Here is a 16244-nt window from a genome sequence, read left to right on the forward strand (position 1 = left end):
CGTGCTATATGCAGCGCGTTTGTTAGTTTGCAGCGCCTTCGTGTGTTCGCAGCGCGTTTCTGAGTTTGGTTGTGTTGTGAGAATTTGCAGCGCGTTTCCGTATTTGTGTTTGCGTTGCGAGGATTTGCAGCGCCTGTGTTGTCAAACTGATGAAGATGTTTTCTTAATTTGTTGTCGTTTTTTCTGTTTGCATGTGTTTTCTTGTTTGCAGCGCGTTGACCTCTGTCGGCCACCGTACCATCAGTCCAAAACAAGTCGATCCATAATAAAAAAAAAAAAAGTGCCTCACATGGCTCCAGGGCAGTCGGTAAAAGCCTCCTTCAGCGATCCGATGCGTTTTTGTAAGAAAAATATCCATATTTAAAACGTAAGAATCACTTTAATCTAGTTTGCTGCTTTGGGAAGGGGCGCAGCAGGGCGGAACGCGGTCTACGCTGTTTGCCAATCGCAACACAGTGGGACCGCTGACCAATCACAAAACATTTGGTTTTTCGGAAGTTGGAACCCGGAACTAATCGAGCTGTTTGTGCCAGCCTGGGGAGAAAGCTATTGTAGTAATGTAAATTATGTGAAAAATTCTGCGTTTTTCGAACCACCAAGCATGACAGCATGTTCAAGTACACCTCCAAAACAAAATAAAGACTTTGTAAAAGAGCATAAAAGGACCCCTTTAAGGTAAATCTCTGTGTCTATGACCAATATTTACTGAGCTTTGATAAATGATGATCCGAAGAATTCAAAAATAGTAAAAAGTTAACAATTAAAAAGAATAGCTGAACAGAAATACAAATACAATTTATTGTTTAAATTCTTACTGCCTTCAGTTATTATTTCAGAATAAATGTAAAACGCTTACACTTGCCTTTAATAGAATATTTATTATATTGTTAATATAAAAATATATATATATATTTTTTTGTTTTGTTTTGTTTTTCTGATAGTGTAAGTAATGCATAACCAAGAAAATGTGACTGGGACATGAATTTACTCACAATTCTGTCTTTTTTTCTCGCAATTGCGAGTTTACATCTTGTAATTCAGATTTTTTTTCTCAGAATTGCATCATATAAACTCGCAATTCTGACTTTTTTTCCTCAGAATTGTGTGATATAAACACACAATTGCAAATTATAAAGTGAGAATTGTGGGATATATTCTCACAATTCAGAGAAATAAAGTCAGAATTGTGAGATATAAAATCGCAATTCTGACTTTTGTTTCTCGCAATTGTAAGTTACATTTCGAGTTTGAGTAATTGCGAGTTTGTATCTTGCAATTCTGACTTTTTTTTTCCTCAGAATTTAGATATAAACTCGCTTCCGCAATTGCAAAGTCCAGTGCTGAGGAGAAAAAAAAAACTCATATGTCCACAGAATTGCAAGTTTATATCTTGCAATTCTGACTTTATAACTTGCAATTTTTATATCACACAATTCTGAGAAAAAAGAGATAAAAAGGATATAAAATGGATGTTTGATAGTGTCTTGATTTTGAAGTCACAGTTTGGTATATTTTTGTTATAGCAGGGTTTTTTTAATTAAAAATTGGTTTACTGAACAAACTGTGGATTTGTCTTTAAAAGACAATGTCTGTTGTTACTAAAACTAAAAAGTCTGTGACATCTAATACTTTGTATAAAGTTTCATGTTTAAGACATTTTTTCCTGTGGTATCTTGCTCCTTACTAATTTATGTCCGGCATTTTTTTATTTTTAAGAACATCAAAGTATATTGACATGAACTGTCTTGAACCATATCTCCTGTATCTCATTTGAAAATATATTGATATACCTTACAAACAGAATTTCTAAGTACACTTAGTAAACACAGAACTTCTGCACATGCTGTATTCTTTCTGTATACATGCCTACCGAACGCAGAAGACCCATCTGAAAAATTTTGGTACGATTATGTGTAGTTACACACATAATAGTAATGGCCTCTTCAATATCAGAATCATAACATAAAGAAATGGGGGAAAATCTCGAGACAAAGAGAGAAATAAAAAAAAAAAGTCATTTGGTTTGTCCCAGGTCTCTCACAGCTGAATGTATAATGGCATGCCTGTTTTTCCTCGTCTTCTCATCCCATAGCACTTGGCCTGGAATCTGTTGTCTGCATTACTAATAGCATGATGGATGGCATTGCATGAGAAAAACAGGCAATCAACAGCCCTCTCCCCGCTAACCTCTATACCTCCAGACGGTGCTGGAGTTCAGGAGAGCAGAACAAGCTTGTAAAGCACACAACCCTTATTTTTCCTCAATTTTTTGCACCTGCCACTGTGCGCAGACACACATTTTCCCCAGGCGCCTGTGCTGAGCCGACGTGCGCCAACAACTATCATCTGCAGCAAGTTGGCGGCTGCAGCCCTCACCAACAATTAAAATTTGATTTAACTCCTGCTAAATTTTGAATGGTCATGACCAAAGAGCCTTTGTTGCAAGGTTAAACATATTGATCTGAGTGAGATGCCACAGGCTCAAACAGTCAATATACTGCTTTGTTGTAAAAGGATGCATGCTTTCATCTCCCCCCTACCCCCCTTAGGCTGTGGTGGTGATAGTGAAGAGGGATGCTGTACTTCCCCCGCTGCTGATCTTTGATGCTTCTAAATGTTCCTGTAAACCTACACACTCAAACCAAGCTGGGATTTTTTTTTTTTTTTTTTTTTTTGGAGTTGGCTAGGTGCTCTCAAACAACACATATACAGTATATGTGGTAAAAATCAGTCACAGCCATGTGGTTCAGTATGTGTTCAGTCCACATCAAAGCCTGAATTGCATCATCTGGAAACGACGGAGGTCAAGTGACAGCCGTAGTCATATTCAGGCCTTTCCGCACAATGAGTGCCAAAATGCAGACCCAGAGGGATGCAGAAGTGCCAATTTCACTGTAGAGAGTCAAATGGCATGCATGACTATCAAAAGAATGAGGTGTTGGCATGATATTTTTAGATGGAACAGATTTGCAGTGTCTGAGATGAGAGGAGCGTGTTTCAGTCTTGCCAATATGCAAAGCTGCATTTGAATGGTGTCCTCGAAAATCTCAACTACAATTAAATGGTAACATTTCAAACATGCTGCATAGTAAAAGAAAGAACTTTCTCTTTCTATCTTTCTTTTTTTTTTTTTTTTCTAGCTCTTCAGACGTGTTACTTTATTTACCCATTTTTTACATTTAGGACATAAAACTCTATGAACTGTCACCAAAATTCGATAGTCTCGAGCAGCACTGACCTTTTCTAAAGCAAGCAAGGTGCCAGACTGCAGCTTGTTCTGAATTTTACATCACAGGGAAACTTCTGCTTGTAAAGTCCTACTGAAAGCTGCAGTGTTATTTGCACACCCTAACCAATTGGCTCATTTTACAGAGTTTCAGGTGCTTCATTGAAATGTAGTTCTCTGTGATTTCTTTATTTCTCAGCACTGAAACCTTTATTGTATTTAGATGGTTTTAACATTTTATTAGATAGAAATAGTAGTGAAACAGGCAGGACACTATTGGGAGAGAGAGAGAGGATGAATGGGAAAGGGGCCATACTGTCTCAAAACTCTGTGTGAATAGCTTTGAAGGAGCTAAAGAGTAAAGAATGGAGTAAAGGTGCACCAGTCAACCGTAAAAAGAGCTCTGTATTATATTGTACTATACAGGAGGATGACAGAAAAAGAAGTACTTTGTGACAGCACATCTGGAGTTTGCCAGAAAGCTTAATAGTGAAAGCAGTGAAGTGGAAAATGATGTATGATTTTTAACGAATGGTTGGACACACACATAAACAAATCAGTAAATATACTACCCCTCAAAAGTTTGGGGTCAGTAAAATTTTTTAAAAGAAACTAATACTTTATTAGTGCAAAATTAACAGTAAAGACATTAATAATATTTCAAAATATTGGAATGATTTCTGAAGTGTGACACTGAAAACTGAAGTAATTGCTGCTAAAACGACCAGTTTGTTGTTAAGTCAAACACAGGTCGTTAAATCGTTAAAATTGCTAATAATAAAAAGAAGTAATTCTGGCGTAATGCTGTCCAAATGCATAGCAATCTATGTTATATTTATCAATCTACACTCCATACACCATACTGACAAAGTAAAAACAGAATTGTCACAACTTTAAATTGAATAAAATCTGAAAATAAGAACATTGCATAAGTATTCATACCCTTAACTCAGTACTTAGCTGAAGCACCTTTACAGCCTCAAGACTTTTTGGTATGATGCAACAAGCTTTTGGAAATTTTGTAAACATTTGGAAATTATCTGTCACTCTTTTTCTCACCTTTTCACATCTCAAGCTCTGTTAGGTTGGATAGGGGCAGATGCACATTTTCAGGTTTCTCCAGAAATATTTAATTGGGTTCAGGCCAGGCTCTGGCTGAGCCACTCAAGGACATTCACAGAGTTGTCTAATAACCACTGCTCTGTGCTGCTGTGTGCTTAGGGTCATTGTCCTCTTGGAAGATGAACCTTCTTCCTAGTCTTAGGTTCTGCATTTTCATTAAAGCTATCTCAATATTTTAGTGCATTGAGCTTTCCTTCAGTCTTTGCCACTGAAAAACAGCCCCACAGCATGAGGTTTCTTCCACCACACTTTACTTTTTGGACGGTTCTCTGCAGGTGATGAGCAGTGCCTGCTTTCCTTCAAACATGATCCTTGGAATTGAGGTTCATCAGACCAGACAATCTTGTTTCTTACAGCCTGAGCGTCCTTTAGGTGTTTTTTTTTTTTTTTTTTTTTCATGTGTCTTTACTGAGGAGAGTATTGAGTCTTGCCACACCGCCATAAAGCCCAGACCGGTGGAGTGTTGCAGTGATGTTTGTCCTTCTGTAAGTTTCTCCTATCTGCATATATGATCATGGAGCTCAACTAGAGTGACTATCGGCTTCTTGGTCACCACTCTAGCCTAAGCCCTTCCTTATCAGTTGCTCAGTTTGACCAGGAGGCCAGCTCTAGGAAGAGTTCTGGTTGTTTCAAACTTCTTCCATTAAGGGTAATGGAGACTACATGTTTCTGTGAATCTTCAGTGCAGCGGAATTTTTCCTGAACCTAGATGTGTGGGTTGGTGCTATCCTGTTTCTGTGCTCTACAAGCAGTTTATTTGACATCAGGGCTTGGTTTCTGCTCAGCTGTAAGACCTTTCATTAAGACGCATGTGCCTTTCCAAAGCATACCCATTCAGTTGAATTTACCACAGGTTAACTTCTCTCGAAGTGTAGTAACATCTACAAGCAATATGAATGTTCCTGAGCTAAAGTTCAACTGTCCTAGATAAGGGCATGAATACTTATGCAATGAAATCATTAAGGTTTTTTTTTTTTTATTTGTAATACATTTGCAAAGATATTAGAGTAAAGATTGATGTGGCAACATAAATGGGGGGACAAAATGAAGGGGTATTAATACTTTCGCAAGGCACTATAGATGAGTAGCAGTTATTATGTACTGTAGTGGGACTGGTTTTCAAAAATACTTTAAATATGTTAGAATTACAAGGAGAGAACTAAAATACTGACCTGTCATTGCTGCATATGTTGGTTCTATATATTTATAGTTAGTATTTTGTGTATATTTATGTAAATAATTAAAATTGTATTAGGTTTTTTTTTCACTTTCAGTGCTCTGAAATATAAATGTCAGTGCAAACAATATTTTTTTTTTTTTTTATATACACAGTGAAATGACACACAAGTCAAGACTAGCCAAGGGTCTGAATACTTTTAGGGAACATTTTTTTTTTATCCTCCTGTGTTTTGCTCTCTGTCTCGACATGACTGTAGTAGCAAGGGAGTGGTGAAAATAAAATGAAATAAAATCCTCCCAAAAGCTTTGTGGACTGCAGCAGACAGAGGTACATGGGCTGTTCTCATCCGGGTGCCCTGCTGTCAGCCGCACTGACTTCAAAGTGTGCTGATAGAGGAACTCCAGCTGCTCTTCTCTCCCAGCTGGGGCTGCTCTCGGCCCGGCTCCAGTGTCCGCCTGACCTCCCCTGTGGGACAGAGGCTTTTTTTTTTCTGATAACATAAGCAAATTCTTCATTCTACTACTTCAACTAATACCTAGAGCCTGTTTCTTTTTTATGTGTTCTTCAGCGGTCAGGTCTAGTTTAGTTTCTGTCAATAAAAGACCAAAGGGGGAACTTGAGCCCTTTTCTGAGTTCAAATGAGGTAGGGAGAGATGTGATTCAGAATACAATAGTATCAGGCTAGTACAGGGAGAGTAAAAAACATGACATTTTTACTAGAAGAAAATCTCCATAAAATGGCGCTCTGTGTCAAGTTATTTTTACTGTAGCATGTATGTACACAGGTGGGATAAGCATGGGGCTTTTCCTCATACACTGAAATCACAAATATGTATCCTGGAGTACAAATAATTCCCAAATTGTATTTTATCTGCTGCTTCAATAATATCTCACCATTGGATAATTGCCCCGGAGAATACATTAACAATGTTAACGTCATGGTATTGTGGGCAAGGATTAATTTTGTTTTCAGAGAACACAAACATACAAATTGTATTTTTCATGATTTCTTAACAATTTGCAATTCAGTCCTTGTGTTTCCATTACATTAACCTTATTTGCAGCCTCATTTAAATCCCAAACACATGCTGTCTCTGCCACAAATTAATAACACATCCCACGCTCCAGGTGAAAGTGTGGTTATTGCTACTAAATATTATTTTTGTTCACCCTGCTATTGGGCTCGCAGCAGCTTAAATCTTATCCATTGCAAGGTGGGAGGAAGCCGGTGCAATTACAGTCAGACCTGCAAGCCCAGCAAACTGAGTCTGCTAAAAACCAGGAAACCGTTTGTCTTTGATTTTGTGGCCATTAATAATAAACATCTCTTTCTCTCTCTGTTTTCCAGCCTCTGGACTTTGAGTCAAAAAAATCCTACAACCTAACAGTCGTGGCAACCAACATACGAGCCGATTCAATTACAGGTGGCCCCTACATGGACCAGGCCACGATCAAAATCACCATTGAGGATTCAGATGAACCCCCTGTCTTCACGAAGTCTACTTATCTCTTCGACGTGCATGAAAACGCTGCAATCAACACAATCATCGGAGCGGTAGCGGCGAGAGACCAGGACGCCCCACACAGCCAAGTCAGGTAAAAGCAATCATTTCTAGACCTTGTCGGAAGAGGTCTGGTGCTCTGTTGTCCTCCTTGGTGAAATTAGGCCAAAAAACTTCTTCATTAAACCAAGAGAAGATCAAGCTCAAGCTTCTGCATCAATCTAATATCCAAGTGCTCCTTCACCGCTGCATCCTACCAGCCATTAAACGCTGCTGATGAAATTGCCTGTAGAGGTGCATTTGCATTCAGACTAAAAGGAGCTCTCACCTCCACAGAATTGGTTGTACTGGGAAAGAGAGAGAGAGGGGGGCGAGAGAGATAGGACAATGACACAATAAGATCCCCCCCCCCCCCCTTCCTCCCACTGATGTATTTCACTTCTGTGACTTCCTACTTGAAAAATTACAAGGGCACCTTCAGTATAGGTTATACAGCCAATTTCTCTCAGTCCAACCTAGCATTCCATTAATTCTCCAGTGACTTGCGATGTTTCAGGGACAACATGCAACAGGTTGTGTAATTACACGGGGAACTGAGAGCAGGGGAGAAATCAGAGATTGAACGCTGCAATGGAGTTTACATCAAGTGAGCGTTTCCGTGTGTGATATATTTATTCTAGGGCTGCGCAATGTATCGAATTCAAATCGGAATGGCTTAGTGGGAATATTACATTGCAAAGGCTTTGTTTTAATTAAATATAAGCACTGCGTTTTTCAAAGTGAAGTGCGGCACTGTTATTTTACACATAAGCAACTAATGATCATGTGTTTTTAGCAGCTCAGAGCAGCTCAGTTCACAGTAAATTCTGTTCCACATGAATCCATCTGATTTACACTACCAGTCAAAAGTTTGTCAAGATTTTTAATTTTTTCTTAAAAAAGTCTCTTCTGCTCACCAAGCTTGCATTTATTTGATCCAAAGTACAGCAAAAACAGTGCAATTTTTAAATATTTATAATATTTAAAATAACTGTTTCTATTATATTCTATTTGTTTTCCTGTGATTTAAAAGCTGAATGTTTAGCGTCATTACTCCAGTCACATGTTTGTTCACAATGTTATTAAATATTTTTATTATTATTATTATTATTATTATTATTATTATTATTATTATTATTATTATAGAAAGTGTTTCTTGAACAGCAAATTAGAATATTAGTATGATTTCTGAAGGATCATGTGACACTGAAGACTGAAAATTTAGCTTTGATCTCAGGAATAAATTGCATTTTAAATTATATTCAAATAGTCAAACAGTTATTTTAAATAGTAAAAATATTTCTGAATTTCACTGTTTTTGCTGCACTTTAAATCAAATAAATGCAGGGTTGGTGAGCAGAAGATACTTCTTTTCAAAACAAAAATAAAAATAAGAAATCCTATTGTTCGAAAACTTCTGTCTGGTAGTGCATAGTTTATAGTTCAGTTGATTGAAAGTGTTTTTTGTTGATGATTGTAATTTTTGTCCCCAAATTGTTCAGCCCTAAAAGAATGGTTAGCATAAAAAATCTTAAATGGACTTTTTTTCATGCTTGATTTTAATCATTCTTATTTTATATACTGTATAGATGCACTCCTCTACAAAAATTACCTTAGGCATTTCAGAAACATTTTGAATAAAGCTATTTAAGTCCTTCTCCAGTTTCTTTTGAAAACAGAAATGCAATGTTTATGTCCTTAAATGTTAATGTCTCTCTTTTGCACAAGAGCTGTTTTGTTCTACATTGTAGTGTACTTGTTTATGTCACTTTGCATTTCATAGTCATTTTCTTTAACTGTTGCTTCCAAATATAAGGTATAATCATTTCAGAGTGATTTTTAAACATTCCAGCTGTGACATCTGTACATACTGAAGTTTAAGACTGAATTATCAGAAAAGAAAGCTGTGGCATTTGCTGTTTTCAAGCCAGAATGTTGTTGTTTTTTTCCTTCCTTCTTATATCCTTCCCTTCTATCATTCGCATTTGTGGAGCCGTTGGTCTGACATGCAGGCTTTTCGTATTGATGTGTTATTTGGAAGATGAATTACTTCTATCCTGAGGCCATTGAGTAGATTGTGTTAAGCTAAAAATCACAAGGTCGTTTTAAGCATTACAAGATGAATTATCTTTTCTAACGTGATCAATTGATTGTTGGATGTTTGACTTTTTTTGCTGAATTTTGAACCATAAAGTGGTAAAGTCTTTTTAAGTGGAGCAAAAGGGTTGAAGTAATTTTACAAGGTAAAAGCCACTTTGTAAATAAGAAATCTGATTTAACAAAACGAAGATGGGGGACTTTAACTGGCAAATAGCCTATGCTGAATTTCATAGAGAAATAAGATAACCAAAGCTCACCTCAAATTACAAAATTTCTGCTTGAATATAGCTAATTGTGCACATCGGTGTGGTTGTCACATCAATAGAAGAGGCAATCAAGGTGAAATGGGCAAGAATTTTTTTAAAAATGGTGTAATTGTGGCCTTTAAAGGAGTCTGGTAAAATGAAAATGTCAGTTTTAATCGCAGCTCGGCAAGGAAACAGTAATTCACAGAAACATTGTTCCACATCAGTCTGACCTGTCAGACCATTCCTACTTTCCACCTCCCCATCTCTCTCTTTCTCTCTCTCTCTCTCTCTCTCTCTCTCTCTCTCTCTCTCTCTCTCTCTCTCTCTCTCTCTCTCTCTCTCTCTCTCTCTCTCTCCCTCCCTCCTTATAAGATTGCAGGATTCCTCCTGTTATTGTGAAACTGACGTGCATCAAATGGTGCCAAGCTGTGTCCAAGTTCAAATTAGCCCTGTTAGGAGTATTGTCTATCTGTCAAAAGAAGTGTGGGTGTAATCAGTGGGGATCTTTTAACCTTCTCTGACAGAAGTCCCTCTGGCTCCAGATCTTGTTGTGGCACCTGATATCTAGCATATGCTAATACATGCTGACTGCTCTTGATGGCGATTGTGTTATCTTGATGTACGCTTTACTTATATAGAGTAGGCAGAGTTATTTGATTTGGTTACTGCACATTTACAGAATGCAGCCTACTGGAAAACATTTGCTACAGTAGAATAAATTGTGCTTCTGTGAAAGTCCTATTAATTACTATTTTACCCCGCCATAATAACTACATGGCAAAAGGCCTAGAGAACATGTTCTATCCTGTTCTTTTTTTTTTTGGTAAAATGAAGAAAATAATATAATTGAGAACTATTTTCATCTGGAACATTTTTTTTAACCTCACAGTGCAGTGTTTGTTTTTTGTTCTTTTTTTGTCATTTGCCATTTTCATTTTTTTACATAATTTAATAATACAGTCACACTTTGCATTAGAGTCCTCAGGTTGTAGGATAATTACATAAGGAAGAAGGGCTGCTTAGTAATGCTAATCAACAACATGCACTTCATATGTAATTATTTTGTAGAGTGACATGTAATTAAATGCTGTTTTTGATACCATTAATTAATTATATTAACATGTAATATGAAGACTGGCTCTGTCTTTGTTGTTGTCAACATGTTGTTGACTCTAGCATACAGGGTAAAAATGTGGAGGAAAGCTTCATGTTATAACATGACACTCTGACATAACAAATTTTATTAAAAATAGGTGATAGTTGATATATACATATATTTGAATCAGCCTGTAAATCCGTGAGGAGTTGTATTTAACACTGTAAATGCAATATATCATATATCAAAATCCAAACTACATACTTACTTACTATATACAATCAAGATAACCTTTGAACCAAATGTTTTTTAATTTTTTTCCATAAACCTTAAAAAAACAAAAACAATTCCCATGGAATAATTAATTACAGATTTGATTGTTTGGTTCTCTTTTTTCTCCCACTTCATTCCCCACTGTAACTTTGTCAGTTTGATTGACACATAGCAGAACATTTCAGGGTCTGTCTCTCGGTGGTACGTGGAGCTGTCAGAGCTTGACTGAAATCCACTCAGCCTCCTGGAGACTGTTCCCAGGTGGGAATGCTGTCTGGCTGCCTGCACAGCAGTAGAGCACTCCTCCTGGACTTCCACCCTCAGTCTCAGGATCTCTGCCACAGCTGAACATTTTCCTCACATTCACTATCCAGTCCAATGATTTTTTTTTTTCTTTTTCTAATTTATTTATTTTACAACCCCTTCCTCATCCACTGGGGCCTTTTTGACAGTTACACCTCACACTCGGCTTGTGTTTGAGAGAATGCCCAAGTAGACTTTTTGAAAACTCGAAGATTAGTAAATTATAGGTACATATGAATATATATGCCATGTGTTTCTTTTTTTTTTTTTTTTTTTTACCATGACAAAAAGTGTATCATCAGAAAAAAATAATTGATTTGATTTATATGGAAGCCCGTTTCCACCACTGAATTAAAAAAAGGTAATTGCGACTTTTTGTCTCACAATTCTGACTTTTGCAAGTTTACATCTCACAATTCTGATTTTCTCAGAATTGCAAGTTTGTGGCACTCAATTCTGAGAAAAATCAGAATTGCGTAAAACAAATTTGCAATTGCAAGTTATGAAGTCAGAATTGAGAGATATAAACTCACAATTCTGAGAAATAAAAACTTTTTTTTATCAGAATTGCAAGTTTTTATGACCTCGAGAACAACAAATTCTGAAAATATGTTGTCTGTTTTTTTCCCCTCAAAATTGGACATTATATCTCAAAATCCTGAGAAAAAAGTCAGAATTGTGTGAAAAAAAGTCAGAATTGCAAGATATAAACTCGCAATTGCGAGTTATAAGGTCAGAATTACAAAATATAAACTCATAATTCTGAGAAATAAAGTCAGATAAATTACTTATTTTTTCTTCAGAATTGTGTGTTTATATCTGAGTTTTTAATTGCGAGTTAAGTCAGAATTATATGAACTTGTTTTTTCCCTTCAAAATTGGACTTGATAGCTTGCAGTTGCAAGTTTATATCTCACAATTCTGAAAAAAATCAGCATTGGGAGGTTTTAGCTTGTAATTATGACTTTATTTCTCACAATTGTCAGTTTATATCACTCAATTCTAAAAACAAATCAGAACTGCGTGATATAAATTTGCAATTGCAAGTTATTAAGTCAGAATTGTGAGATATAAACTCACAATTCTGGCTTTTTTTTCTCAGAATTGCATGATATAAACTCACAATTGCGAGTTATAAAGTCAGAATTAAAAAATATGAACTCACAGTTCTGAGAAATAAAGTTTTATATGACTTTTTTCTCAGAATTGTGAGTTTATATCTCGTAATTGTGACTTTTTTTTTCTCAGAATAGGGAGTTTTTAATTGCGAGTTAAGTCAGAAATGTATAAACTCGAGAACAACAAATTCTGAGAATATGTTGTCTGTTTTTCCCCTCAAACTTGGACTTTGTAGCTTGCAGTTGCAAGTTTAAATCTTACAATTTATTTTAAAAAAAGTAAGAATTGCGAGATATAAACTCACAATTGCAAGGAAAAAAGTCAGAATTGCGAGATACAAATTTGCATTTGTGAGAAAAAAATATCAGCATTGGGAGGTTTTAGCTTGTAATTATGACTTTATTTCTCACAATTGTCAGTTTATATCACTCAATTCTAAAAACAAATCAGAACTGCGTGATATAAATTTGCAATTGCAAGTTATGAAGTCAGAATTGCGAGATATAAACTCACAAATCTGACTTTTTTTCTCAGAATTGCATCATATAAACTCGCAATTGCGAGTTATAAAGTCAGAATTACAAAATATAAACACAATTCTGAGAAATAAAGTCAGATATATGACTTTTTTCTCAGAATTGTGAATTTATATCTCGCAATTGTGACTTTTTTTTCTCAGAATAGGGAGTTTTTAATTGTGAGTTAGGTCAGAATTGTATAAACTCGAGAACACATTCTGAGAATATGTAGTCCCCTCAAAATTGGTACAAACTTGCATTTGTGAGAAATAAAATTCAGCATGGGGAGGTTTTAGCTCGTAATTCTGACTTTATTTCTCACAATTGTGAGTTTATGTCACTGAATTCTGAGAAAAATCAGAACTGCGTGATATAAATTTGAAATTGCAAGTTATAAAGTCAGAATTGTGAGATATAAACTCACAAATCTGACTTTTTTTCAGAATTGTATAAACTCGAGAACAACAAATTCTGTCGCAATTGCAAGTTTAGATCTCAAAATTCTGAGGAAAAAAGTCAGAATTGGAAGGTTTTATCTCACAATTCTGACTTTATTTCTCACAATTGTGAGTTTATATCACGCAATTCTGAGAAAAAAAATTCTGAATTGAGAGTACATCTCGCAATTCTGACTTTATAAATCACAATTGTGAATTTGGGGTGGGGGGGGTGGTCAGAATTGTGAGCAATTTATTATTATTATTATTATTATTATTATTATTATTATTATTATTATTATTATTATTATTATTATTATTATTATTTGCTTATTTTTATTCAGTGGTGGAAACGGGTTTCCATAGATTTATAATACTCATGACATTCATAAATAATTTTTACAATGTTATTTTAATATGTAATTTTGGGTAATTTTTTATTGGTTTGTGCTAGACTGTAATATTCTATGATATGCTTTTATCAGTTTTTTTTTATTTTATTAAATCAACTGAAAGTTTTTTTGCTCATTTTATCTCAAAGGTGTAATTTTATTTTCTCTCTCTCTCTCTCTCTCTGTTTTATTTCTACAGGTATTTTATTGATAGACACACTGATTTGGAGAGGCAGTTCAACATAAATGTTGATGACGGGAAGATCACATTAGCAAAACCTCTGGATAGAGAAACGGATATGTGGCACAATATCACCGTGACAGCCACAGAAGTTCGTAAGTACAATTTACCTTTCTTCCTCTTCTTGATTGAAACATAAAATGTTTTATGTTTTATGATTGTGTAACGATATCAAAGACATCATTACAGTAATGCGCAGAGAGATCGTTAAAATCTGTGTAGAGGCACTTCAGACCAATAAAAATTTCACATCACAATCAACATCTTTGTTAATTATGCAACAGGATTTACAATGGAGAAACAAATGCGGATACATATTCATGTCAAAAGGCACTAAGATAAAAAGATGGCCAAAACCTGGGTTCTAACTATAAATGAAGCATAACAGCTAATGTAATACACCTCAGGTACTAATTTACCTTCAACAGATTTTAAGGTGCTAAAGTTTCCTCTCAGAAACCGAAGACAGAGATTTTAGCGAATTAAACAGCTCAGCAGTCAGTTCATGGACATCTAATGAGTAATTTCTACTCACGCCAGAGCTGTTTGCTGTACATAACAGATAAAAGAACATCTGTTGACTGGATAAAGAACTTATTAAACACAAGCTGTGGACCAGAAATAAACACTGCACAAGCCATCCATAAACCTCGAGATTCATTTTGATTGGCATGTACAGCTACATTATTCAGACACTGGAGCCAAAAATCTTTCCCTGGAGGAGGAAAAAATACTGATGTTGTCATATACAATTAACATAAGATGTCTTTGAGCTCAAAGAGCAGAATAAACTGAATTATTTAAGGGCTCCTCACATAGCAACATTGCATCTGAAGTTAAGCGTGAAAAATGTTCATCTTTTTCAGTGGTTTAACATGATGACCAACAAATCTGATAACTTTTTTTTTTTTTTTGGATGATGATGTCTCTGGTGAAACAGAATTTAAACAGAACTATCTGTACAGCATGGCTATGAATGTGAGTCTGTGCTTCTGCATTATGCTAAAACGTCTGGCCAAGGCTCATAAGCTTTTTTTTTTTCAGTAAGGGCGATCAAGGAGGGAAATTAATTGACAGGTCAAATACATTTCAAATGCCGTTTGCTGTTCTAAGTGTCGCACATTACAGCAGTATGCCCTGAATTACCCGTAAGCTGTTAAGGTACCATGTCATGTGCTAAAGCCAAACGAATAGATAATTGCTTTAAAAGTCAGCGGTTGCAATCCTAATTAAATACAATCATTTACATGGGTCCTCAAAAGGGACTGTGAATTACTGCCGATGAATAATTCCAATGAAAACTTAATCTAATTAAATTGCCCTTTATTGTCTTCTAGACTTCAGCTGCCACCGTTTTATTAATATTCATTTTTTTAACCTTCATGTATAAAACATGCACCTGTACAGGGGATTTCAAAAGCACTTTGAATGTGTTTTTTTTTTCCCAGCGTAATCCTGTTTTGCATACTTGATAATGTCTAAAGCTCAGACTGATGCTGCGTCTCATCTGTCTCTCCATCAACCCAGAGGATGGGAGAAAGAAAAAAAAAGAGGAAGAGAGAGAAAGAAATAGGTGTGAGGCAGAAAGAGAAGGGAAATAACTGGGTCATTGTATTTACCTGGGATTTGCAATAGCTTTATTCTATATTTGGCTGCTATACTTCTGTTTTCAGTGTTTTAATAGCTCATCTCTTTTCCTATTAGGAAACCACAGCCAGATTTCCAGAGCCATTGTAGCAATCAAAGTCCTGGACATAAACGACAACGCCCCCGAGTTCGCCACCGAGTACGAAGCATTCCTTTGTGAAAACGGCAAACCTGGACAGGTAAGAGGGCATCAATCAGGCTCGCCAGCAGCATCTCCCTCTCACAGCTCCTCCGTAACGATCAGCCACGGTAAATTATAGCCTATTGATTTAAGAGAGAGAAGTAAGAGACACCTGGGTGGCCTTTTTTAGCTACTCACTCTCTCCCTCCCTCTGCAGAAAATGAAAACAATCAGATCCATTCAGGCCCGCTCAGAGCCTGCATCTCTCTAGCCGACATGCAGTGTCTGTGACTAACAGTATCAGTATGTACTTCCTTATCCTCGGCCCTCGAACACAGTCACCGTAAGAACATTCTCCATCCATGTGGGGAAAAGAATGACCGGGACGGCCGGGTCCCGCTTTTCAGCGTGCTGTAAATCATAAAGAAAAAGAACATGTCTTGAACAGGGGTGGCAGATATATAGATGGACTTGGCACAGAAAAGTGGGCTGCCAAAGCTTGCGCCCCTTAGCTTAGGGTCTCTACTTTTATGAGTGAATGGGACAGATTTTTCATCCTGTGTTGGCTGCTGTCAGTGTCTAGCCCCATATGATGTCAAAAGTAGAGTAATGGATAACCGGTCTCTCTCTTTGTGTCTGTGTCCACAGTTGATTCAAACCATCAGCGCCGTGGACAAAGA

General features: G+C 36.3%; 1 protein-coding gene across 1 annotated transcript in view; it reads left to right on the forward strand.

Annotated features, from left to right (window-relative positions):
• LOC141331534 (cadherin-8-like) overlaps positions 1-16239 on the forward strand; it is a gene marked incomplete at its 3' end in the record, with an annotated part of 52037 nt that extends 35798 nt beyond the window's left edge. Inside the window, exons 5-9 of the mRNA XM_073836589.1 lie at positions 3567-3631; positions 6877-7124; positions 13755-13891; positions 15501-15622; positions 16213-16239. Of these exons, the coding sequence (XP_073692690.1) occupies positions 3567-3631; positions 6877-7124; positions 13755-13891; positions 15501-15622; positions 16213-16239 (599 nt within the window). The remainder of the gene's footprint in view (positions 1-3566; positions 3632-6876; positions 7125-13754; positions 13892-15500; positions 15623-16212) is intronic.
• Positions 16240-16244: the final 5 nt, after the last annotated feature.

Source organism: Garra rufa, chromosome 3 (assembly GCF_049309525.1).
Source record: "Garra rufa chromosome 3, GarRuf1.0, whole genome shotgun sequence".
Classification (NCBI taxonomy): domain Eukaryota; kingdom Metazoa; phylum Chordata; class Actinopteri; order Cypriniformes; family Cyprinidae; genus Garra; species Garra rufa.